The 25,618-nt window shown below is 36.5% G+C and overlaps 4 protein-coding genes across 5 annotated transcripts; 1 reads left to right on the top strand and 3 right to left on the bottom strand.

Annotated features, from left to right (window-relative positions):
- The first annotated feature begins 2,883 nt into the window (after positions 1-2,883).
- On the top strand, positions 2,884-14,994 carry LOC109169907 (dynamin-2A-like). The gene is made up of 22 exons (XM_019318814.1): positions 2,884-3,030; positions 3,886-3,936; positions 4,039-4,159; positions 4,291-4,380; positions 4,768-4,829; positions 4,913-5,027; positions 5,150-5,489; positions 6,124-6,268; positions 6,512-6,613; positions 6,730-6,849; positions 7,437-7,520; positions 7,584-7,711; positions 8,223-8,298; positions 8,423-8,546; positions 8,869-8,945; positions 9,363-9,419; positions 12,124-12,253; positions 12,689-12,837; positions 13,047-13,160; positions 13,252-13,319; positions 13,606-13,769; positions 14,457-14,994. The coding sequence occupies exons 1-22, from the start codon at positions 2,884-2,886 to the stop codon at positions 14,642-14,644; spliced, it is 2,652 nt and encodes an 883-aa protein (XP_019174359.1). The 3' UTR covers positions 14,645-14,994.
- LOC109169916 lies at positions 14,946-20,581 on the bottom strand. 2 transcript variants are annotated; one of them, XM_019318825.1, is made up of 12 exons: positions 20,408-20,581; positions 19,704-19,865; positions 19,427-19,603; positions 18,679-18,761; positions 18,394-18,592; positions 17,921-18,042; positions 17,094-17,160; positions 16,923-16,973; positions 16,763-16,815; positions 16,399-16,609; positions 15,781-15,951; positions 14,946-15,238 (listed from the first exon to the last, which is right to left on the bottom strand). In XM_019318825.1, exons 1-12 carry the CDS (start codon positions 20,459-20,461, stop codon positions 15,173-15,175), a joined length of 1,416 nt encoding a protein of 471 aa, XP_019174370.1. In that variant the 5' UTR covers positions 20,462-20,581; the 3' UTR covers positions 14,946-15,172. The 2 variants fall into 2 exon arrangements, with proteins under 2 accessions (XP_019174370.1, XP_019174379.1); XM_019318834.1 differs by having other exon boundaries at positions 14,979-15,238; positions 19,704-19,850.
- Positions 20,582-21,977: 1,396 nt separating this feature from the next.
- LOC109167254 (protein enabled homolog) lies at positions 21,978-22,708 on the bottom strand. Its single transcript, XM_019316265.1, has 2 exons — positions 22,413-22,708; positions 21,978-22,370 (listed from the first exon to the last, which is right to left on the bottom strand). Exons 1-2 carry the CDS (start codon positions 22,682-22,684, stop codon positions 22,133-22,135), a joined length of 510 nt encoding a protein of 169 aa, XP_019171810.1. The 5' UTR covers positions 22,685-22,708; the 3' UTR covers positions 21,978-22,132.
- A 1,331-nt stretch (positions 22,709-24,039) lies between these two features.
- Positions 24,040-25,536, bottom strand: LOC109171407 (cytochrome c1-like). Its single transcript, XM_019320496.1, has 2 exons — positions 25,432-25,536; positions 24,040-24,764 (listed from the first exon to the last, which is right to left on the bottom strand). The coding sequence occupies exons 1-2, from the start codon at positions 25,444-25,446 to the stop codon at positions 24,303-24,305; spliced, it is 477 nt and encodes a 158-aa protein (XP_019176041.1). The 5' UTR covers positions 25,447-25,536; the 3' UTR covers positions 24,040-24,302.
- Positions 25,537-25,618: the final 82 nt, after the last annotated feature.

Below are 25,618 nucleotides of genomic sequence, written 5' to 3'. Positions count from 1 at the left end.
CATTATTAAGTATTGGAATAAGGTTCAAATTGGCCACTGAACATAATATGAAAATACAATTAGGCAATTGAACAAAAAAAAAATGTAATTAGGCCACTGAATACTCCAAAAACGTGTAATTTCACCTGATAGCAGGTTACCTACTTACGTAGCAGCTGAGTTGGCATTTTTAATAATTTTTAATAATAAATTTTAAAAATTGAAAAAAATAATAATTTAAAAAAAAAAACTAAAAAATAAGAAATAAAAAAGTCGACGGGCTAATTGCACTGATGGTAGCCTGCTATTTTTAATAAACTAGGTCAATTTTATGATTCAGTCAATATTTATTAAAAATAAAAATAAAATTGACCTAGTTTAACCTGAATCATTAAATAATTTTTAATCAATTTAAAAAAAAAAAAAAAACAAAAAAAACGTTGATTTTTTTTTTTTGTTTTTCTTTTCAATTTTTTTCAATTTTTTAAAATTTATTAAATATTATTTATAAATTATTAAAAATGCCAACTCAGCTGCCACGTAAGCAGGTAACCTGTTAAAATTGATGGTAACTTGCTATCAGGTGAAATTGCACGTTTTTGGAGTGCTCAGTGGCTTAATTGCACCTTTTTTTTTTTCATTCAGTGGCTTAATTGCACCTTTTTTTTTTTTTTTTTTTTCGTTCAGTGGCCTAATTGGATTTTCAGGTTACGTTCAGTGGTCAATTTGAACCTTATTTCTTAAGTATTTAATTTGGTTTTTCTCTTTATGACGCAATGCTTTTGATGGTTTTTTTTTTGGTGCATTTGCAGCCGGGACAACGCGTAGCCTATGTGATCCTCCGGGTTACGGCTCCATATGCACCCACTTTCAAAAGATTCTCTATGCCATCTTGGGGTGGGGGGAGAGGGGGGGGTGGTCTCCAAGACTGTAGTCCCAACCTACCCAAAGTTCGCCAACCAATCAACACATTTATTTCCTTTTCGAAACACATGCAAGAACCTCACATGTTGTGATTGAGTGGCCAACCGCCTGCAATCTCTACGGAAGATTTCCTCCTCTTCCACACTTTCAGGCTCAATATTCTGCGTTTAGTAGCACAACTAAGATGCAATTCGAACCCGACTCGTAAAGCTCAGACAAAAGAGAAGAGAGGAGAAGAGGTCAATTGAAGGTGTGCTTAGAACTGAGGGGAAGCAAGGTATTTATAGTCTCAAAAATAGTTGTTTTACCTCTCTTAGCTACATAAAGTCCACGAAAAGAGACCTTCTCTAACTCCACAAATACAAAACAAATACACCACACGACGAGCAAGCGGCGGTGGTGCGCGTGTGGGGTTCCCCTTCACTTTTCCCTCCATAATAATTCAAATGTTCCAAATGGGTTGTTGAATGAAAGGGAAGAAAATGTTCATTGTGAAAGCAACGTGGGACAAGTGGTATAGGAAAAGTCACTTCTACTGTAGTTCTACACATGGTTGAATGTAAACTCCAACAAAAACGTGCTAAGATTGAAGTCTACTTTATGATCTTAGTTGGCAAATGAGCACAAGAATTAAATCGGCCTAAATTGTTCATTACATTTAGAACTTTGTAAATATTAAGGGTGTGTTTGGTTTGCACATGGGAATCAGAATCGGAATTGGAATCAAGTATTTGGCAATGATAAGAATTTTGGTGAAAATATTTTGCATGTTTGGTAGTAGGGGTGGAATTGAAATGATTATTAATATTGATGTTTGGTTATGTACGACCCTATAATGGGAATACAGGTTTTAAAAATGCAAAAACAAAAAAATCAATGCAATTGATCTTAATATAATGGCATTCAACGCACCAATATGAACACACACACACACACACACACACACACACACACACACACAAAAAGGCAAAACAAAAATGATACATTTTTTTAATTAGGGAATGAGATTTTTAATCGAATGATTAATTAAATCTTATAGTTATGTTTTAAAAAGTTGTCAACCAAACACTAATTATAATTTTAATTTTCATTCTTAGTGTGTAAATCCATGAACCAATGTTATGCTGTGGAACCGTGTCCACCTTGCAAAGTGGACATGGTTCTATGTTCATAATTACTGAATTGTATGTTCATAATTATAAAGCTATATATTCATATTTTTGAACTTCATATTAATAATTATTGAACTATATATTCACAATTACATAACTCTATATTCATAATTATTAAACTATATGTTCATAATTTTAAAGCTATATATTCATTTGAACTTTATATTAACAATTATTGAATCTCTATATTCATAATTACAGAAATATATGTTCATAATTATGTTCACAACTCTATGTTCATAATTATAGAACTATGTATTCATAATTATGAACCGTGTCCACCTCGCAAAGTGGACACGATTTCACAGCATAATTTGCCACCAAACACACCCTTAAGTCATTTGTTGAAGAATTTGGTTGCTAAAAGAAAACTCCATTGTTCCGGTATATATATATAATTTGCATTTGCATATTCTGTCCTTTCCCATTGACGTCCATAACGCACAATCGTCCCTACCAATCCAAACGATAGAACAATCATATAGGCGTAGACAGCGAAAACGGTGCATCATTTCGCACTCTCCACGTTCCACATTTCCATACTCTCTCTCCTCAAGTGCAGCGCGAGCGAGAACGGAGCACCATTTCGCACTCTCTACGTTCCATACCATTCCCCGCTCTCTCTCATGCAAATTTGAAGCCACGTTACAAAGGTTCAGACAATTTCCCGGTCAGAATCAACAATATTGCATTCTCTGATCATCTGAGCTGCTATGTAATTTTATATACATGTGTACGTATGTATATGTAAGGTGAATTTCGATTTTGTTTTTTTAACGCAAAGGTGAGAGCTGTGTGATTTGGATCTATGGAGGCAATCGAGGAGCTGCAAGAGCTTGCCAATTTGATGCGGCAAGCCGGGGCTGTGCTCGCCAACGAAGACGTTGAAGCCGTAATGTCTGCATCGTCGAGACGGCCCTCAACGTTCCTTAATGTAGTTGCTCTCGGCTGCACGGTAATGTAATTAATAATGTTTTCCATGTCTCCTTACTCTAAGTATTCCGATTTTGATCATAATGTAGGCCTCGCTATATGTTTGTGTGTTGATCTGTGTGATACATGAAATATATAGTAGGCGCTGTGCTAAGTTGATCGGTCGATGTGCAATTTTAAGTTTGGTGAATAATGTAGGCTTTCATGTAGTTGAAAATGCAGTTCCAACTTTCTGAGTCTATAGTACTTCTTTGAATACTGCTAATCTGAGTATTGCTTGATACTTATGTTGGACCAGCAATATCAATGTGCTAATAGCTTGGATATTTAGTTTTCCACATTGCATAAGCTTCAATTTGGGCTTGAATTGTTAGTTCTGTATGGTGCTTTGAGCTGATTAAATGTTCTAGCATAATTGTTTGTGTTGTGAACCTGTATATATTCTGATGAAGTATAATTATTTCTCAGCTCTCACATTGCAGTGGCTTGGCATGCATATATATTTCCTTCTTAGAAAGAGCTGCAAGACACTAGTTGCATTGTCTGATAGCAAGTTTGGATGGAGGAATAGTGCAATACTGGTCTAATTAAATTTCCCTATGTTAACTGTGAATGCCTTCAAAATACTTTGATCGGGATGTTTGAAACAAAATTTGGAGATTACATTGGTTTAGGTGATACAAAACCAAATGAGAATGTCCTTTTTGGGTCACATAGACTATTAATTTGTTTTTGCATGTGTACTTTGACCGTTAGAGGATTTTTATTTCAACTGAGTATGCATATTGAGTCAACAAAGTATTTAGGATTTGTCATCTTACTATAACTTCTATTGGAGTCTGTGTGGTATCCATTTCTAATTGTTGACATTCTTCAGGGTGCTGGTAAATCTGCTGTCCTGAACAGTGTTATTGGACATCCTGCTTTGGTGAGATTTTCTCAAGCTGTCTTCTAGATTTTAGGACTGGACTTTTAAGCTTCTTTGATATACAGCTTTCTTGTCTTAATGTGTTTATTTTTATTTGAATAGCCAACTGGAGAAGGCGGTGCTACACGTGCTCCTATATGCGTTGAGTTGAAAAGGGATAGTTCCTTGAGCAGTAAATTAATCATTTTGCAGATTGACAGCAAATCACAAGAAGTCTCTGCAAGTGAGCCCCCTTTTCTTCACTTTGAATCCTCTTTTTGTAATTAAGAGTGGATTCTGTATGAATTAGTTTTCACCAACATGATAAATATATCATTATCTGATTGTGCTTGTTCAACCTTTGGTCCAATATAGGTGCTCTTCGACGCTCTCTACAGGAGAGATTAAGCAAAATATCAAGCAAGAGTCGCGATGAGATATCTTTGAAGCTTAAAACCAGTACAGGTATGGCCAGACATATAATTCCAATTATTGTTAACCCCTTAGAAAGATTTTTGTGCCTTGGCTCATTGGTAAATCTTATGGCTAACATTACATTTGAGGAATGCTGTTCTCTTAATGTAATGTAGAAATTCAGACTACTTAGAACCATATTTCTCTAGAGAACTGTTGAATAGCAGTCAAATGAACTTTTAGCATTTTAACTGAACATTGTATTTGAATTATCATTAGCTGCACTGATGTTCTATAGTTATCTGTTTGCTTGAATTTGTGGTTACTAACATCTTGAATTCAGTTTTAGTCTGGCAATGCTGTATTTACTTCCCCTTTATTCTTCTTGTTCTGAAATTCTTATGCTTCTATTAATTTGCTGATATTTGTGGTCTACAGCTCCACCATTAAAATTAATTGATTTACCAGGAATGGACAAAGCGCGTCTTGATAGTTCATCAGTGAGTGGCTTTCTTTCAGAATATCAATTTGGATTTTGGATGCCTTCCTAAAAGGAGATTTTACACTTAATTGTTCCTTACAGAGCCAGTATGTAGAGCATAGTGATGCAGTATTACTTGTTGTAATACCTGCATATCAGGCACCAGAAGTTTCTTCATATAAAGCACTTAGAATTGCAAAGGAGAATGATGGAGAATGTAAGTTTCACTATCTTGCATTTCAGTTTGTTGGCTTAAAAAGAAAATGACATATATTGGAATTTCTGGTTACTATTGTTTTTCTATAATGCATGAAAAGCATGTACTATTTCATACTTCAGCTACAAGAACTATTGGTGTTATCAGTAAGATAGATCAAGCAGCTTCAGAGCCGAAGATTCTCGCAGCCGTTCAGGCTCTTTTGCTTAATCAAGGACCACCAAGCACATCTGATATTCCATGGGTTGCTTTGATTGGTCAATCTGTTTCAATAGCCTCAGCCCAGTCAGGAAATGTTGGGGATGATTCTTTAGAAACAGCTTGGCGAGCTGAGAGTGAAAGTCTTAAATCTATTTTGACTGGGGCTCCTCAAAGCAAGCTTGGTAGATTAGCCTTAGTTGAAACTCTTGCTCAGCAGATCCGTAATCGTATGAAACTCAGGCTACCAAATCTTCTTTCAGGGTAAACTTCCCTTTCCTTTTAAATCCCCCTAATGGGCAGACTTAGTTATAGAAATTGAAGTTTTTCTGAATTATTTTTATTTTATTTTCTGTAAACAAGTCCATTAATTTCTCTTGCAATATTAGAGTTTGATCCTGGTTGGTTTTCAATTTATTAAACTCTGGGTGAGTTGTCTAGTATGTTTGGTTCGTTTGTTCTTCATTTCTAGCAATACATTATCAAACTGATGAGTTGTCTAATATGAAGAGAGGGAGGGAGGGAGGGAGGGCTTCTTTTTGGACCATAGAGGGGTGGTCTATCTTGTATGGCAGTTGTGGCTTCCATATGGGTTGTCATACTAATAATGCATTCCTCTCTAAAGGATGAAATACCTATTTATGGAAATGCATCAAGATAAATGAAAAACAAAATTTACATTATTTAGTATAGCCTATTCTCTTTCTGCATTATGTTTTAGTTGTAACAAAGATAATATAATGTGATCACTTAGTGGGCAATAATAAACCAGAATTGATGATCTCCTTTTCAGAATACTTGAGTTCCTAGCTCCCTTTCCACTGCTATTTTATTGTTTACTCCGTATTTCTTTATTGTAAAGCGGTATATATTCTTGTTTAATTATTTACTCTCACAGGCTTCAGGACATGTCTCAATCAGTAAAAGATGAATTGGCAAAGCTTGGTGGACAGGTTCAAAGTGCTGAAGGCACAAGAGCTTTAGCTCTGGAGCTTTGTCGTGAATTTGAAGATACGTTTCTCCAACATCTTACAAGTGGTGAGGTGAGAATTTATATCTGCTTGGGATGTGAGACTCTCCTATTTTGTTATCTCATTTTCTGTTGGGTCTGCTCTTATTTCCTTTCCTTTTGTTATATTTCTGTCTAATAGACTCGGCAATGATTTGGTCTTGTAATATAGACATGAAAGTTTTCAATTTAACATGTTTATTACTTAAATCAATGCACAGAGAGAGAAAATATTGGTTTAGTTGGTCATTTATAGCTACTATTGTAATTTGAGTAGGGTATTGGATGGAAAGTTGTTGCAAGTTTTGAAGGAAACTTCCCCAATAGGATCAAGCAGCTTCCCTTGGATAGACATTTTGATCTTAAAAATGTGAAGCGAGTAAGTTCCCAGTCGCTAATGGTCTAAATTGACTTTATTTTCCTTTCATTTATTTTATTAAACCAGTGCCACTGTTGCTATTTATTATTTTTACAATCCATTCTCGATTGTCTCAGATTGTACTAGAGGCTGATGGTTATCAACCTTACCTTATATCTCCAGAGAAAGGGTTAAGGTCTTTAATAAAGACTGTACTAGAGATGGCAAAAGAACCTTCACAACTCTGTGTTGATGAGGTACTACTGCACAAATTTCTTGTTGCCTGCCTTGATCTGCATTGCTTTCCTTTTAGTTACTCATTCTACTTATTCCCAGTCAACTCTGATCTGCCATCAAATTGTCTCTTGCATTTCTTCCTCCTCCCTGGACTTCTTTCCATATTTTCGCTGGTTAATCACAATGCATTCATTACTTTCATGTTCAGTTTATTTTATACATTTGAAATTGCCAGTCATAGGATATTACAGGTGCTTCGATGAAAAAGATATATTTGCTGGCACTTTTGAGTATGTATTTATGTGTGGGTTCACCTTATTTGTTGTAACCTTAGGCATTTTCAGGTACTATGAGATGAAGACTCAAAGAAGCATTGCATATTCTTTTGTTTTACCTATCTTGCTCCCATTCTGAATTTTCTGTTTTACCTATCTTGCTCCCATTCTGAATTTTCTGACTATGAAATGTTACCCTTTAATACCTGTGAAAATCTGCTTTCTATGTAGTGCATGTATTAATCTTACAGCTTTTTTGCTGGCATGCATGAGCCTTTGTCATTTGTTTGATTTTCCCACTCCTGAAGCTGCTTTTGAAAATTTTCTAATAGGTGCACCGGGTACTTTCTGATATTGTCTTAGCAGCTGCAAATGGTACACCGGGTCTGGGGAGATATCCTCCTTTCAAGAGAGAGGTAAGCCTCATGCATTCTTTGAGCTTCTCACGAAAACTTCTATTGAGCTTGTAATTTACATAGGTTGTTGCAATTGCAACTGCTGCCTTGGAGAAGTTTAAGAATGAAGCAAAGCATATGGTTGTTGCACTTGTTGACATGGAGCGGGCATTTGTTCCCCCACAACACTTCATTCGCTTAGTTCAAAGGCGGTACGCTCAAATTTCTCATTATTCCATTATTACATCATAGGTTTTGTGTATAGGCTGTGTTGCTTATTATCTTAATATTGTGAAAACCTTTTAGTTCATTGCATGTATGGGGCAGAACAAAAGAATAAGAAAAGAGAGAGATATGAGGCTTTTTAGGAGTCTTAAACACTTAATACAGCTTTACTGCTTTATATTTTCATTAAAATAATTGAATGCGTGATGATTCCGTTTGATTGTTGGATCATCTGATGCAATGGGCCAATAAATGATCAACAGATATGATTGCTTTTCTACATCCTCCTGGGCACAGTTATTTTTGCCTCTTCTTGTGGTAATAATTTGATTAGTTTGTGCTATTTCATTTCCAGAGGTTCAGTCTGAACTGGAACAAGTATTCCACTTTATCAAATTATTATACGTTGTGGACTTGTGGCCATGATGTCATGATGATCTTCCCAAATTTGTTATTTGGTAAATTTAGTACCCTTTTGACGTTCTCCATAATGGATAGGTACCGACGAGATGAAGATCAAAGAAGCCGATCTTCTAAAAGGGCAAATGAGGCGGAGCAGTCTATATTAAATAGGGTAGAATGAAATCCAACATAGTTCAAATGCTTGATATTTTCCTACATGAATTATTGTGAAGCACTAGGACTTTGTCATCCTCTTCCTTTACTTGTTTTTCTGATTTTCTTTATTGTTCTATTAGGCAACCAGTCCTCAACCTGGTGGAAGCTTAAAATCAATGAAGGATAAGCCTACTCAGCAAGATAAGGATGTACCTGAAGGTCCGGTCTTGAAAACTGCAGGGCCTGAGGGTGAAATTACAGCAGGTCTATCAATAATTCCACTTCCAGTTTTTGAGATATTAATTCAAGACAAAGAATGGCTATTTAAAGTTTGGATGCTTAGTTTTGATAAGTTTCATCCAAACATGTTTATTTAGATAAGGTAATGTGCATTGAGTTCTTCTTAAGTAGGCCGGAAACTCTTTGCTGCCTCTTAAATATACTTTTCCATATTGGTTAATATTCTTTGTCCAGTCAAATACAAGTTCATTCATTGTCTACCCTTTATAAACAAAGTTCTTTATTTTTATAAGTATCAGTTAGCTTTTGACAATATATATACATGATTATGATTGCTTGTGTGCAGGGTTTCTATTAAAGAGAAGTTCTAAAGCTAACAGTTGGAATAAGAGATGGTTTGTGTTAAATGAAAAAAGTGGAAAGGTCAGTGGCAAGTTTTCCAACCACTCTCAAAGTCTACCATTTCTAAGAAATAAGAATTATTCCTTGATTCACCACAAACTTTCTCTTGATTTTATTTCTTCAATTTCAAGAAAGATGATTTCCTATATTTGCACTGTTTTCTAGATTGTGATCATTTTTGAGTCCCTTCAGTATGCTTTACTCTTTCACAGTGGAAGTCTTTGTATGTCAAAAGTAATTTATTAGAATTCTCAATGAAGTGCTTAAAAATATTTTTGTTTCTCCATACATTAAATGCCATGATTTAACACTCCATGTGATCAACCATCTCTAAAATTTTGCCATGCCCTGAGTATTTTGATTTGGTAATTGGCTGTTTGATTTTAATTGGATGTTCATTCCTTAATGGATGCCTGAAGTCAAACATACTTTTTGCAGCTTGGATATACCAAAAAACAGGAGGAAAGACATTTCCGTAGTGTCATCAATTTGGAGGTTAGTTAATGACAGCCATTACTTGAGATAAAATGTTTCCCAAGACTTCATAATGTTTCTGTTAGAGAAAAGAACCAGATAGACTAGAAACTAAAGAAAAGAAATAGGAAGTCACAAGACTTCCCCCAACAAGAGTTTTAGGCTCTTGCCCCACAAGAGTTTTAGGCTCTTGCCTAGCTACTAAAAGCTTAAAGACTAAGGAAGATTATTGGATGATTTACTCTCATCTAGAGATTCTAATTTATAGTGCTAGGAAATAAATAATTATAGAAAGGAGATGATTGTTGAGATGATTATGCCTCTATTTATTTTTAGTCAAATCCCTTGAGTTAAGCCTTCCTTGTATATTCTGATTTGCCTGATTTGCATCCTTCCTTTTTTTCTGAGTAAACCATCTCTTATTTTGGGTGCGTATCATTGCCACCCACCAAAGAAACAGCCTTGTCCCCAAGGCTAGATTGGAAAGACTGCCCTATATTGTCCGGTGTCGATTTGGTCAGTTACACCAGGCTCGTCGCTCGTTTCGTCCTCGTCATCCTCTGCTGCAATTAGAGTTTGCAAGGATTTATTCGGGCATACATGAAGCGGACTGTACGGTTGCTGACAACGGAAACAAAGTCCTTTGGCGCGCATGTCCATATACTCTTTGTTAGAATAATGTCGTGCCGGAGCTCGTGATGTTGATGTGCTGGAATTGCGTACTGAAGACTGCATAGCAGGAAACGCAGGTTGTGTTTGGGAGGAGAAGGAAGATGTTTGATTGCTGCCAGAGAATTGAGACTGGGTTGGAATGGGTTTGGGCTGTGAATAATTCGAAAAAGAATTGGTTTGGTAATTCTTCCCATGCCCATTAGACCAAGTAGACCCACTATGTGAAGGAATTATCTGGAGCACTGCATTTTCGTCTTGCAGATTGCGTCCAAGGAGCCGGCCTGTGGAGAGAAATTCAATTTCTCGTTCTGCCGCGCGAGCGACACGCATCGCTGTTCGGAGATCTGTCACATCATTCGGTCAGAGCCGCACCCGAATTGCAGGTTTAAAGCCATTGAGAAAAAGCCCTAATTGAATGTGAGGAGCAAGTCCAGGAATTTGGGCAATGCGAGCTCGAAACGCAGCGATGAATTCATCCACCAAGCCCGTTTGACGAAGAGCGGCAAGCTGTTCAAACGGTGGCCCAGGCAATTCATCGCCAAATTCTTCCAAAAGGTCATGTGTGAATTGAGTCCAAGTAAGAGTGGGTTGTTGTTGTTGTAACCATCGGAGCCAATGTAGAGCTGCCCCCTCCATACTAACGAAAGCTGTTGGGACCTTCAAATCCTCTCGAGTGTGATGAATGGCAAAGTACTGTTCCACTCTAGCTAACCACCCAATTGGATTGGTGCCTTCAAATGTAGGGAGTTCTGTTTTTCCAATGGGCAGCGAGGTGTTGTCTGGCTGAACATGTTCTGGGAGAGAGGTTGAATTCGGCGTTGGGATGGAAGTTGATGAAGCACTGGCATTGTTGTGCCCTCCGCCTTGGAAGGAGAGAGCGAGGAGATCAGACATCCTAGCCACAGAAGCTTCCAAAGCTGCAAATCGATCGTTCAATGTGGTCAATTCAGTACGGATTGCATCTTGGTTCTTCTCTAACGTCTCTATGCGGGAATCTCGTGTGTTCGCCATCCAACGGCAGGTCGGATCAATTTGTTAGAGAAAAGAACCAGATAGACTAGAAACTAAAGAAAAGAAATAGGAAGTCACAAGACTTCCCCCAACAAGAGTTTTAGGCTCTTGCCCCACAAGAGTTTTAGGCTCTTGCCTAGCTACTAAAAGCTTAAAGACTAAGGAAGATTATTGGATGATTTACTCTCATCTAGAGATTCTAATTTATAGTGCTAGGAAATAAATAATTATAGAAAGGAGATGATTGTTGAGATGATTATGCCTCTATTTATTTTAGTCAAATCCCTTGAGTTAAGCCTTCCTTGTATATTCTGATTTGCCTGATTTGCATCCTTCCTTTTTTTCTGAGTAAACCATCTCTTATTTTGGGTGCGTATCAGTTTCTCTTGTCACTTAAATATGAACAAGAAATCTAGGACATTATATGTTCTATACTCTTCTGTCTTTTAAAGCTTTCAGCATAAAGGTCATGAAAGCATATTACCTACAAACTCCCATTCACATTTATCAAACACAAGTACGCTTTAATCACAAAGTAGTTGGGTCCAAAAATTCCGTGCATGTTCTTTGTTCAAAAAGTTGCTTTCTTCCCTGCTCACCAACATGTTTTCTTCCTTGTTCAAAACCTTTTAGGTGGGTGTGTTTTAATTTATTGCAAGATTGCATACCATTATCAGTTTGGTTAGTTTTGTGTCTACAGTTATTGCTTGCCTAAAGAAAAAAAAAAAAAAAAAATATATATATATATATATATATATATATATATATATACTGACACATAAGAGATTTTTATTCCTCTGTTAGGCTGTAGTGAGTTAAAAGTAAGAAAAGCATCTGTGCACATCTATAGTCCAAAGAGGATGCGTTGTATAACTGTTCTGTGATTGTGTCTTTTGGACATCTAGAGTGTGTCCATTTATGCTTCAGAGGTTTATTTAGTTTATTTCCACATGTTTCAGAGCACAGATTGTTGAATTTCTCCAGTCAGATTCATAGATAAAGATGGAGGAACTTCATTCATTTGTTTTATTGAAAATTTCAGGAATGTAATCTTGAAGACCTTTCTGAGGAAGAGGAAGCAGCAGTTTCTAAGAGTTCCAAGGACAAAAAGGAAGCTGCCAATCTAACATTCAAAATTACGAGCAGGGTTCAGTATAAAACTGTTCTTAAAGGTAGCTGTTAAGAGTCTATATTGATAAAATAAGAAATAACATATGGGTTTTTAAGACCATGAGTTAGACTAGTTAATTGGTTGGATTCAATCTTTTAGTGTGTTTTGGCCTAGATGCATTATAGCCCAATTGAGTAACCCTTTTATAACATGGTATCAGAGTCTGGTCCAGAGCTTTCGTTTCAGGGGAGGGACTGCCATCTTTTGTTGGATTACTTTATTTTGCTATCTCTTTTTCCCCTTTTATTTCCCTTTAAATACAAATAGCTTGATCAAATACCCTGACCAGTTTCATGAAATAAAATTTCCAAACTTAGGCATTCACTAAAGCCTTAAAAAAATTTACTATTTGAAAGGGTTAGTTTGCTATCCTCTAATGAGGCTTCCTTCCATAACTTCCATACCATGCAGACTAAATTCTGAATTGGTATTGCAGCACATAGCAATGTGATTTTAAAGGCAGATACTGTGGCAGAAAAGAATGAGTGGATAAACAAGTTGAAAAATGTCATAAGTTCTAAAGGAGGTCAAGTGAAGGCAGAAATTGGTGTTGCCATTAGGCAAAGTTTTTCTGATGGTTCAATTGTAAGTTGTAAGAGCAGTACTTCTCGTTTTGAATTTGTGTCTTTTTACAAGTTTCTTCCTGCCATTGACTGTATAAAGTTAATTTTTAAACATGTGACATGCTTTCTTATCTTCTCTTCAAAAACCTCTATTTATGAGTTGATCTCTTGGTGCCACTTGAATAGTATCAGTCTGGTCTACCAAATACTTGACATGTTATATTATCACAGGATACAATGGCTAAGAAACCTGTAGATCAAGAGGAAGAACTTCGATTGATGGCTCAGGAAGTACGGGGATATGTTGAAGCTGTTATGAATAGCCTCGCAGCCAATGTCCCTAAAGTCAGTGTAATTTTCATATTTGTTTTCCTTTTATATCTCTTCTCTTCTAATTGGTTGTCTAAAAGCTGCTTTCTTTTTATCTTGTTTTTAGGCAGTTGTTCTGTGTCAAGTTGAAAAGGCCAGAGAGGACATGCTTAATAAGTTGTACATTTCTATCAGGTTAGCAGTTGCATTGTTCCCTTCAAACACACCATGTTTGCCAGCCAGCATCTTTGCATTATATTAAGATATTACCTTACCGTCATCATTTTAAATTTTTTTTACATGTAAACAGTTCATTGTGGAAAACGTGGTTGAAAATATATACCCTTTTTATTGTGCAACCCTGATATAACCTATATATTATAAGTTGAAATAAAATTCTTCCATTTTAGTGTTTTGTTTTGTCTTTTGTGCTCTCATCTTCAGTATTGTCACATTTTGATTACTGAATTGCAATTGATAGTGGACAAAGTTTGGCGAGGATTGAAGAACTACTGATGGAAGACCGAAATGTAAAGCGCAAGCGGGAGCGTTGTCAAAAACAGTCCTCTCTTATTTCTGAGCTTACTCGAAAACTAAATACTCTTGACAGCCGGGCTTCTACTGCTTCAGATTATGATGGAGCTGGTATTTTTATCCCCCTACCTTCAACATCTATTTTTCATATATATGCTTGTGTGTTGGTTTCCAATGATTACACTTTCTCGAGCATATAGGCATATATCATATTAACAAATAACAACAGCCTCACTGGAGCCAAACTCCAGGGGGATTCTATTGCACTTATTGGGTGTTTTGGTTGGGTGTAATTGAAATGCACTTACAACACAATTCTTTGATCTCCCAAGTTAGTGTTTGATGCAATTCACTCCCAAATTATAGTGTTTGAATGCAATTCACTCCCAAATTACAGTGTTTGATGCAATTCGCTCCATTTGTTGAATTAGAATTCATGCCTCCCCTTATGAATTCCAATTCAACGTAACATTAGAAATAAAAAAGATATGAAAATGACATTTTTACTCTTAATAATAATAATTATTATTATTGTTATTATTATTATTATTATTACAAAATGGTATTTGAGTCTTTATGTCACTTTTTCCCTTCACATTTTCAATAATTCGATTCTTTGTAACTCGAATTCCTACTTTATTCTCACTTTATTCGAAATTACAGTTCTTTTCTCCCTAACCAACCAAATTAGTAATTAACTTGAAATTTTCAAAAGTTGAGAAAACTAATGGATTGGTCAGTTTTCGATTTTGTGTTCTTATGATGTTTCTCTACATGTATTTTTCTTTTCTAATGCAGAAGGAAGACATGGCGATTACTCGAGACATGGCGATTACTCAAGACATGGCGATTACTCGTCAAGTGATGATTGGTCATCTGCATTTGAGCCCGCTTCTGGTGGCCAAAGCTGGGATTCAAGAGGACGCCGGGCGCCTTCTCGGCTGCCGCCTGCGCCACCAGACTTTGCATCCACCTCTAGATATTAGACTACAGAACTGTACCAAGACAGACGTAGGTCATGTTGGGATGGGGTGGTTCATTCATTCCTACCATTGTTCTTCAGCTTTCTACATTTTTTTCTACTGGCTTCCAGAGCAATGCCCAACCTTTCTCTTGTCCCAAAACTAAAATATCTCAACTTGTTTAGGTTTAATTAATTAGTTAATCAGGAAATTTCCTTTGTTAGCCTAGAGCTCCAATTTTGTTACATTTGTAAAGTTGTTACTTTTCGTAGCCTTCACAATAGGAAAATGCTATTTGGGCAAAAAAAAAATGTACCAGTTACACTAAACATAATATTATCACTTTCCAATAAAAGTAAACTTTTTTTGCTGTACACGTATGAGATTCTCATTCCGTTATTCACAACTTTTCTGATTGGAGGTATTGACCAAGACACTCCCCCTCCCCCAAACATCTTGACGTTAATTATATGTACAGTATAAGCAGCCAAGAGTAGTTTGCTTTTAGTGGCCTGACCTTTATCATCCCCGGAGACTACTAAGGGAAAATCCTTACTTCAGCTCCAGATCGTCCTTGAAGGGACCTGAATCGTGTAATAGCTTCATCACAAGTTTAAGCTGTAGGAAAAAAAGTTAAAATCATTCATTGAGATTTCATGTTTAGGAATAATTAGGAGAAAAAAGCATGTGAACTAAGGCATCTCCATGTGACTCGCAAGCCGCTCGGTCAACGCTCGAGCTGGCTCGTTTTGTAATCGAGCCGAGCTCGAGCATGTTTTAGGCTCGGCTCGAGCTCGGTCAATTTCAAGCTCGAGCCAGTTCATTTCATAACCGAACCGAGCCGAGCTCGAGCCTACCTATTGTTTATCGAGCTTGAGCTCAAATGTTTTAGGCTCGTAGCTCGTTGAGCCGCTCGCAAGCCATATATATAATATATAATAATATATATATAATTATAGACGAGCGGCTCGCGAGCCGCTTGGTCAAAGCTCGGGTCGAGCTCGAGCCAGTTTATTTCATAACCGAGCCAAGCTTGAACTTCAATTTTCGAGCTCGAGCCTACCAATTGTTTATCGAGCTCAAGCTCGGCTCAGCTTGTTTACACCCCTAAGTCACACCAAAAGGTATTAGAAATGTTTCCAACTTGAATGAATAGTCACCTGAGCAGCTTCTCGCACCAAGAAATCGGTAATGACATCCCTGAACTCTTCATCCACAAGATAATGACTGCTGTAAGTAGTGACTGGCAGATATCCCCTTTGGATTTTATGTTCACCCTGAGCTCCTGCCTCAACTGTTTGAAGATTAAGCTCTATTGCTGCTTCAATGGCCTAAAACAAGAAGCAAAATGAAGTCAGTTTTCACCCATTTTGTATTCTAGTCTAGTCTTAGTGAATGCTACTTTGCTCCAACAAGGTTCTGCACACATTTCATATTCCTGTCTTTTGAACTGCCTGTTTTGTATCTGCGGAGCCGGATATCATATCAAAGGTTTATTGCATATAAGAAAGACATCACACATTTTAACAATATTCAAATCCTTAATCTTGCATTAAGGAACTAAAACACGTTCTGCATGCATTTCATATTCTACTCACTTTAACTGCCTGTTTTGTATTAAGGGGATATCATATCAAAGTTTTATTGCATATAAGAAAGACATCACACATTTTAACAAGATTAGTGTTCTTAATGCAAGATGAAGCACAATTTACCAAATTGTCCACTAAGGGAGCTTTTATTTTAGCAGTGTACTAAATGATAAAATAAGTGGCAACCTGGTAGTAGCAAGCTTCGAAATGCAAGTTTGGGTAATAGGCTTCTGGAAGGCATCCCCACAAGCGCCCGTACAATGTATCTCCTCCAATAAGATTAAGAGCTCCAGCAACAAGCTCATCTCCGTCTTCAGCAACAATAAGCATTACTTGATCACCCATCTTTGAACCCATATGGTGAAAGAAATCTCTTGTTAAATAGGCACTACCCCACCTACAAGACCAACATCAGAATTCAATGAGATGCAGTGGTTGTTCTTAATAACCCAAAGGGAAGTATGGTGAGTAGCATAATACTAGCTGAATACAATTTTCTAAATCATGGTATTGTACAAATAATTGAAAAGCTCAAATGAATCAACTGAACTTGTTGTCTGTTGTATTCCTGTAGAACTGATAGAATGTATCCCAGTGCTTAGCCTGCCAAAATATAGCAAGAAACATGGTAACTAATTATTATACAGAAAACATGCAGGTAAAATCTATATCATTGGCGTTATACAATCATGCTGTTGCGTCAGCTTTACCTTGATTTCATATCCTCTTAAGCGCTTCATGGTCAGATTTTGCGAAGAAATCTGCAATAAGTTATTGTAGCAGGAATTATAGGCTGAAAAAAAGTCACTGACCTTGATGCCCATCAACATGCAATATATAGAGGATAATTTTACACGTGAATAAGAAATTTGGGAACCAACCTTCTTGCGCTCTTGACGAATATTTTTCCTTTTACTTTGCTTCATGTCCATCAAAAATTCATCAAAGCTGAAAAAAAAAAAAAAAAAGGAATTAATAATAGCACTAAAAATCAATATTATAGTCAAAGACCAGATGATGGAATTGAAGACACTCTCTCCTTATCCCATTTTACTAGTTGTGTACTATTTGAAGGTCAAATCAATTCTTCTTTGTTTTCTAGATTATTTTTACAGTTCTTATTATTTTTGGATTGTTGTGATTAATACAACTTTTAATATAGTCTTTAAATATGCACATTTAATTTGCTTAACAATAAATTGAATAATATAAAATTAAATTAAATTTTAAGCAGTTTGAGGTAATCCTTAATTCCTTATTAACTGAACCAAATACATGAAGTGGGATGGAAGGAGTATTTCATTATTCTAAGAATCAAACTTAGTGGACTTTGCTATGTATGTCTATGTAACATCATGCCTCTAGTGAAAAGCATGAATAACAATGAAAACACAAGTGATTTGAAGATGAACTTTAAGGGACCACAAAAATTAGCTAAACAGATGCATTTATCAGAAGTGCAAGACATAGAAAAACAAACTTCTTTGAACCATAATTATTAAAATGGTACACAACTACACATTCAAGTCGCTTAACATCACTTCAAACTTTGAAAGAGAAGACTTGGGGGTGTAATGAATAATAATTGATAGAAAATTTAAAAAACTGATTTAGAAGGTAATATCATATGATGAAAAAGAAGATATCAAAGACTGAAGTACCAAATCTTCACCATCAGTTAAGGACCAAAGAGACTACAAATACTCACTTTTTGTAGTTACGGTTTTTCCAGTGGTACTGCATTCCAATCCTCTGCAAAAAACCTTTTTCCCCCAATTTCTCCCACTCGTTCGAAGAGTTAAAGGTAATATGAAGAGATGACACCTTAAGCTGTCAGGGTAAATTAAAATAGAATATCAAAATACAGTGCTTAAAATAGGCTACAACTCTCTCTTCTTTTTTTTTTTTTCTTTTTAAATAATTTTTAGTAGTTTGAGTAAATTAAACTAAAGCAACCATGAAATTGATTAGCCCTAAAATTCAAATTTTGGTGAAAAGAGCAGTGTAGAAACTGTCTAATTTACAATTAATTAGTCGGTAAAAGTAGCCCTTGATTTTTGGTGAACATTAAATTTGTAAACTGTATATGGGAAAAGAGTCCTATTGCAAGGAAAAAGTCAAGGCAAAATAAGTTTAAAACAAAATACATCTAAAAGCAGTTCAACATGAAGAAATATATACCTTGACTGCCAAATCCTTCATTGCAGAGACTAACATATCAAAAACTTCCTCTCGATATGACGTGTTACGGACTAAGATCCTTGGGCTGGTAACTGGAGTGAAAGGTATAGAACACTGCAATTTTGGATAATAGCTCAAACCATAACTGTGATAGGCATTTGCCCAAGAATGGTCAAACACATATTCGCCATATGAATGGCTGCAGATGAGGATCAAGGTATTAGCAAACTACATTTTTCAAAGATCACTAAGGGTTTACCTTAAGAGAATAGATAGATGCCAAACCTTTTGAGGTAGAGAGGAATAACACCTAAAACATTTTTCAATTCATCCCGGGCAATGATGTGTTGTGGTATCCAGCCTGTCTTCTACAAATGGATATAAGATACAATGAGAAAATGTTAGTAAATTGTTTGACATATTACTTTCCATGATTTGATGACTCATGCATCTTATGATCTTAGGATTAGGAAACCAGAGTTTAATTTACACTGTATCAACCTAAATGGCTAAATCCAAAAAACTTTTTACTTTTCAGCATTTATTTTACACTATATCAACCAGATCCATAGTGAAGAGGCTACAATCCAGGAAATTCTTGTATGGTGCTTTGGAGAAGAGCAAGGTGAGGACAGGAGTGGGAAAGAGTTAAGCATCCCCATAAACATCTACTTGTATCCACAACGAAGCTTTGTTTATGAGGATAAAACTATGAGAAATGCCTATCATACAAAGTGCTATTTTAAGACCCTATGGTACTAAAAAAGTAAAAATAACTCATGTAGAAGGACATATTCAATTCACAATCCATGATTCATATAAGCTACAACAAATGAATATATGGCAACTTCTTAATTTTTCTTTCTTTTCAAACACTTTTGGATGAGCACACGTAACTCAAAGAGAACAAACTAAGGATGTATATATGTTTCACTAAAATGGTAAAACACATAAACAGGTCAGCCAACTAATTGAAACCAATTAACATCCATAAAATTCTTAAATACAAGTCATTGAAGTGATAGCTGCAAACCTTTACTGCACTACCAGATTCCTCTAAGCTTGATAGAAAAGCATGGGTAAGAAATGGATTAAATTGTTCAGGACCAGTTGCATCAAGACTGCATGCATCCCACTCTTCTGGTGAAACCTCTGATATAGAGGAAACCACAGAAACCAATATCTTCTTTCCCAAATTTTCTGAGTCTCCCTAACATTAAATATCAACACATTACCATTTGAATAACAATCAGAAAGAGAATTGTAATAGACTAATAACCATAGCCTTTGGAACCATTATAAGTAAGAACCTCTGATCCCTTCCCTAGCAGAGAGAATTCCCCCAGCGTAAGATCCTTCACATTAGGCTGCACAGTTTTCCTTGGACCCCAAAAGAGTGCTTGTATCTTGAATTTGCAAATCGAATTATCAGCAAATCGCCGAGGAGAGGATTTCCACTGCAGTAGGGGAATCTAAGTCTTACTCTTAATGTAAAGTATTTTTAAATTTTAACTGCGTTCACAGTGAGCTTATTGAAAATTTGAAATACAACATATAATGCATAACAGAAGCAAGTAGTAAAGAGTTTCAAATAATAGAAACAATTTTAAGTAACAATTAACTCATTTCATCAACAGCGCAATGATAAATTTCTGTCAACACCACGGAATCAAACACCACTTCATGTAAACAAATATCTCCTCAGTCCTCTTTTATGCGGTCTAACTTAGCGTATAGATCGATAGAAGAGACTCAATAGAGCTCGAACAGATTATCTTATTCGAGACGAAATTGCTAAAAATAAAGCTTCAAAGTTATAAATAAAATAGTCCAAGCGAAGAACAGAAATCGTAATGGCGCACGAACATCAGTTACTAGCAAAAACCTCGAAATAGTGATGAATTTAGAAGTGAATCGGAAATTTTGAAATATATGCGCGCGCGCGAGATTGAGCGCACTGCGTATATATGTGCGAGTGAATTAGAGATAAGTAGATAACAGGAGAGAAGATTACAGTGTGAAGTGGCTTGTGGCCGAGAAACGGAGAGGTAGCCGCCGCCGCCGCCATGGCTGCAACCGCTGAGGTCGGCGAGACTTCAGTCTCACACTCTCTCGCTCAGAGACTGAAGTCGGGGGCAAGCCTGTTTACCGCCGTGAGTTGGATTGGTGGTTCATGCTTCATCTTTTTATTTATTTATTTATTTAAACTTTTAATAATAGAAGACAAATTATGGCCGTGCCGCCATATCCGGGTTGTTTTTTTTTTTTTTTTCCTGCATTTTTATAATTTGATGTTTATGACTTTATGCAATTATGCCAAGTATCTTTTGATAACGCATCACTGTTATCATTTTAAATAAAAGGTCATAGTTTTGAGACTCATTTTAATTAAAGAATGTTGACATAATTATAATATTATACTTAGCATTAAATTGTACTCACCGTCCACCCAAAAAAATAATTTGATGTTTATATTTTTTAATAAGCTTAAGAGCTGACGTGGAAATTAGTTGTGCTTTTAGAGCATTTATAATAGTTGATTTTTTTTTTTGTGGTTTTTAATAAAATTTTGTAAGTGTGATTAGAAAAGAAAAAATGTGATGAAAGAGACAAAAAAAAAAACTGATTAGCTGGTTTAACGCGTAGGCGCAATTTTGATATTCACGCGACATTAATGCTTAGTAAATTGAAATGATGGGACTCACAAATCTGTAAAAAACTAATACCTTGCAGGGGATATTTTTCTTCTCTCTCTCCACATTATCACTCCTCTACATCACATTGCATTTCTTAAAAATCGTGTAAAAATCTTACAAAATCTACTGATGTAGATGCTCTGTCATGTCTTGGTATGATTGTAGCATCTCTTTATTATTATTATTATTATTATTATTATATTATTATTATTATTTGGGTTAATTTGGTCATATTTCATAAATGAATTTAAAAATTTTGTGATTCTTGGTTCAATTGATAAGGTGCAAAGTCGATGTTTTTAGGAATAAGCGTGTCATTGAACTTATTAGGTATATAGTATTGATTTACCGAGTTGGAAGACTCTGTGTGTCGAGTTTGACCATTACTTGGCCACCTCTGTTGGAATAGTTAATATTACTTGATGTTGATATCCAAGCGTCGTAAAACTCGCATTGTAATCCTAACTAACAAAGAAATACAATGGGATAAACCAAACAGATTTAATAAAAAATCCACAAACACTAGGCAAGATGCACTTTGAGTGAAATATGCCTTGTGACACTAGCCGGCAAATGACAGCAGTGAAGTAAATTATCCTAAGTTGCCCATAGCTGAGCCGCATCGGAATGCAGTCATCTTGATGAAGCCCACCACTAATCTAAGTTATTTATAGCTGATAAAGTGAACGGCTCAAGCCAATAAAATTAATAGACAATTCTCATATAATCAAACTTATAATATTGTAGTTATCCAAATAAACACTCCAATCAACTCACTTATAATTGTCCCACAAGTCAAGATAGTTAGTATTCTGATTATTAGAAAACAATAGAAATTGCAATAAAACAAATCTATAATTATATATTTTTGTATTATAATATTAGATATAAATAAAAGATATCAAAATATCAATTAGCTTTTGGGAACCACTAGAAGTGAAAATCAAAATACTCAAACATGATTAGACCCGTTAATCTTGCCTTATAATCTCCGCATTAACAGTCACGAACTCGATCAACATGCGGCGCACATGAATCTTTGGTCACTTGAATTCTCGTACGTGAAAACACGGGAAGAAACAACGGAACAGGTGAAACCCGACATCAATCACGCATCCGAATCCGCCCGCACCTCTTTCGCTTCTGATTGCCGGGCCGGCAGCCGCCGTCGCCGGAACTCCATACACCGGATTCGGATCCATATACTTCTGATAACTCTCTGTAATATTTTCCGGCGGCGAGCTCATAGGATCACCGTCGTCTTGTGAAGTTTTTTCAGTGGTTTGGCGGCTTGGGTTTGCAGATTTTGGAGCATCAATGGTAATGGAGATTATGTCTTCTTCTGCCAGCAGAATGGTGTCGTGGGTTTCCTCCTCGAAGGCCCCGAAGTCGACGCCGGGGGGCAGCGGCGGAGCAGACGGCTCGACGGGGCTGTACGGGTAATAGCAATGGCAGCACGGCGGCGGCGGCGGCGGTGGCGGACGACGAGGCGGAGGAGGGGGTGGGATGTGGTCTTTGAAAGGAGGCTTGATGAGCTTTTTCTTCTTCTTTCTCGACCAGAACTTGAGCTTCTTCATGGCTTTGATCATCTTCATGGCTGCGCTCAGTCTGAGGGTGGCAGTGACGATGATATGAAAGATAGTGTAATTTTTTGAAAGGGAAAGATAGTGTAATTGGGAGAAATGATTCAAAAATGAACCGTTAAAAAGAAAGAGCTTTTTAAAAATTCAAAAGTTAGGCGTTTCTCATCATATTCCGGCAATCCGGACTGACCGTTTCTTTCTTTAGCTCCCCTTTGATTTTGAGATGAAAATGATTCATTGATTAGGTCGAATATTGGCCTGGTCCTATTTAAATACTCAGTTCGTCTCATTTTATGTGTCGAGTTCATTTAATGAGGCTTGATTGAAGTTATTTCTTAATTTAATTTTTTAATTCACAAGTTCGATTGCCTACCAACCTGGCCTTCACATTTGATCAACTTTAGATATGTCTAACAAAATCTGGTTGTTTGGACAAGGAAGCTTCTATTTGGCCCAATGACAACTCACCGTCAATAAGATCACAAATTATGCTGTGGAAACATGTTCACCATACGCTGGGTGAACACATAGGTAGATCCATAATTTCTATGCTGTAGATCCATAATTTCTGTAGAAATTATGAATCTACCGTATAAAAATTATGGAGATCCATAATTTCTATGATGTAATAATTATGGATCTATCACGTATTCACTATGCACGGGATAAACACAGTTCTACAGCATAACTATATATTGTAATAAGATATACGGATGCAATATATTTTTTTTAATAGGATATTGTAATTAATTTTCGTTTCTTTAAAGTATACTTGTCTGCCATTATTGAGATTTACCTTAGAATGCTACTCTCATTTTGTGCATTTAGAAAAATAATAAATAAATCAAACCAATGCACCGTTGCAGAGTTGATCTAATGAAAATTTTATAATTATATGATTTAATTCATCGTGACTCTCCCAAATAGGTGGTCAACTTTTTGTGCTTCAGTATGTTGAGAAAGTATATTTGAACCAATACTACTTTGTAACAGAGTCAGAAATACTCAAAAAATATGAATTAATTAATTCATGAGCAGGCATGAGACTATGAGTTACATCAATCTAGTTAATATAATGGGCGTGAATTACAACAATCAATTTAGGGATAATAATCTATGAATGGACTATTATAAGCGACCCTAACATTTAAAGTTAGGATGACTAATCTTCTTATTACCAGTTACCATTTCTTTGAAAGAATTGATTTCGAATAGAATCCGTCCGGTCTAAGATTATACTCCATATAAAGAGAACACGCTCTAAATCAGAGAGTTATTGTATGAATAAAATCCCATCCAAATTTGATTAGATTAGTCTTGCTCAACTAGATGCAAATGTGGCAAATGTAAGTGTGAAAAGGTAAAGAGAAACATAAACTAATAAATTTTATTATTTGCCAAAGCTCCATACCACATCTCATCAAACCACAGCAAACCTCATCTGATAGTGACCCAAGTGATGACAGACATTACAAATTCTCCTTCACTATAATTCATAACATACTTACTTATAATAATGATAATAATAATAATAATAATAATAAAAAAGCATATATAATAGCAGCAAATATAAATAGAACTTAACCCAACCCCTTCTAAAAAGACCTCAGCACAACCATCCACGATCAATTTACTCTGCAGATTTCTCATCAGTAACTTCAGCGGCGGCGGCGGCGGGTTCCTCCGCCGCAGCCTCGGCGACTACGGTCTCCTCTGTGGCGGCCTCGGCCGGTGGAGCCGGAGCTGCTTCCTCGGTCTTGGTTTCAACCTCCTCGGCTGCTACTGGCTCTGTTACCTCGGCCGCTTCTTCAACTGCGGCGGCGGCCGGCTCCTCCGCCTTCTCTTCTGCCGGCGCTTCGGGTTCCGCGACGGCTTCCTTAGTCTCGACGGCGACTTCGGCAGCCGGCGTCTCCGCTTCTTCTTCGGCTGCTGGCTTCTCCGCCGCGGGCTCTGCAACTTCCGGGGTTGTTTCTTCCACCGGCTTCTCCGCCACCGCCTCAGGCTCCGCCGCAACCGCTGGTTCCTCCGGCGCTGGCTTCACCTCAACTTCCGGCGTGACATTCTCTACGATCGTTGCCGGAGATGATTCAACCTGCAGTTTAACGAAGCAAAACCAATCGATCAAATGCCAAGAATTAAGCTGCAAATCATTGATTGATCCAAAAGGAAAAAAAGCCAGAAACACAGATCATTGCTGGATCATTGCCAACTTTCATCTTAGTTTCAAGAACCATCAAGATCATGAATAAACACCCAAAAAACCAACAGATCTTCCATTGATCAAGCTTACCCATATTTTCTTTGAAAATTTTAAGACATGGGAAATCATCAAAATGGTTAAAAACTGAGCTCAAATCACCACCAAATTACAATCCTAGCCAAGTTGATTAGACTTGGTAAGATTATAAGTTTAACGACTCCCAACAAAAACGACCTATTGACTGGTTTCAACCAAAAGACAACCTAGACTAGTCTGGACCACCTTGGATCAAACAAATCGGATACACACTCTCAGATAGTGACTGGGTTTCCTCGTCATCCAAAAAAAACACAGAAAACATAGTATGATCTAGATATCAGTTGATGACCATCACAGATGATCAAATTATTCATCATCAGAATAAGAAAAACCCAGCAACAAATGCTGGGTTTGTGGGCTGATGATGAATCATATGAATGGATCAAAGACAGCAGATTCAAGTGAAAAAGAAAGAGAAATATGTAATAATGCAAAACCAGTACTGGAGAGAGTATAGTACCTCAACAGTGGCCATTTGAAGGTTTGAAGGAGATGGGAAAAGAATAGTGCAATGGGGGCAAGCAAAGGAAAGGTGGCAACTTGATTGCTTGATGAGAAGAAATGACCAATCTGAGAGCTTTATATAGAGGTGTAAAACCAACTGTATTAATTTTTTTAAAAAATAAAATTTGAAAAAAAAATTAAAA

Source organism: Ipomoea nil, unplaced genomic scaffold (genome assembly GCF_001879475.1).
Source record: "Ipomoea nil cultivar Tokyo-kokei standard unplaced genomic scaffold, Asagao_1.1 scaffold0317, whole genome shotgun sequence".
Lineage (NCBI taxonomy): Eukaryota > Viridiplantae > Streptophyta > Magnoliopsida > Solanales > Convolvulaceae > Ipomoea > Ipomoea nil.
Note: the sequence above shows the minus strand (reverse complement) of the source record. Positions and strands in the feature narration are given on the sequence as shown.

What these genes read in the sequence shown, in the direction of transcription:
- LOC109167254 (XM_019316265.1), bottom strand. Translation starts at nt 22,684, where the DNA reads ATGAAGATGATCAAAGCCATGAAGAAGCTCAAGTTCTGGTCGAGAAAG. An exon ending in GAAGAAGACATAATCTCCAT is followed by an intron (nt 22,371 to 22,412) that starts TACCATTGATGC and finishes AAGCCGCCAAAC; the next exon opens with CACTGAAAAAACTTCACAAG.
- LOC109169907 (XM_019318814.1), top strand. Translation starts at nt 2,884, where the DNA reads ATGGAGGCAATCGAGGAGCTGCAAGAGCTTGCCAATTTGATGCGGCAA. An exon ending in TTATTGGACATCCTGCTTTG is followed by an intron (nt 3,937 to 4,038) that starts GTGAGATTTTCT and finishes TTATTTGAATAG; the next exon opens with CCAACTGGAGAAGGCGGTGC. An exon ending in GTAGTGTCATCAATTTGGAG is followed by an intron (nt 9,420 to 12,123) that starts GTTAGTTAATGA and finishes TGAAAATTTCAG; the next exon opens with GAATGTAATCTTGAAGACCT.
- LOC109169916 (XM_019318825.1), bottom strand. Translation starts at nt 20,461, where the DNA reads ATGGCGGCGGCGGCGGCTACCTCTCCGTTTCTCGGCCACAAGCCACTT. An exon ending in AATCTGGTAGTGCAGTAAAG is followed by an intron (nt 18,762 to 19,426) that starts GTTTGCAGCTAT and finishes ATCCATTTGTAG; the next exon opens with AAGACAGGCTGGATACCACA. An exon ending in TAAGAGGATATGAAATCAAG is followed by an intron (nt 16,816 to 16,922) that starts GTAAAGCTGACG and finishes ATATTTTGGCAG; the next exon opens with GCTAAGCACTGGGATACATT.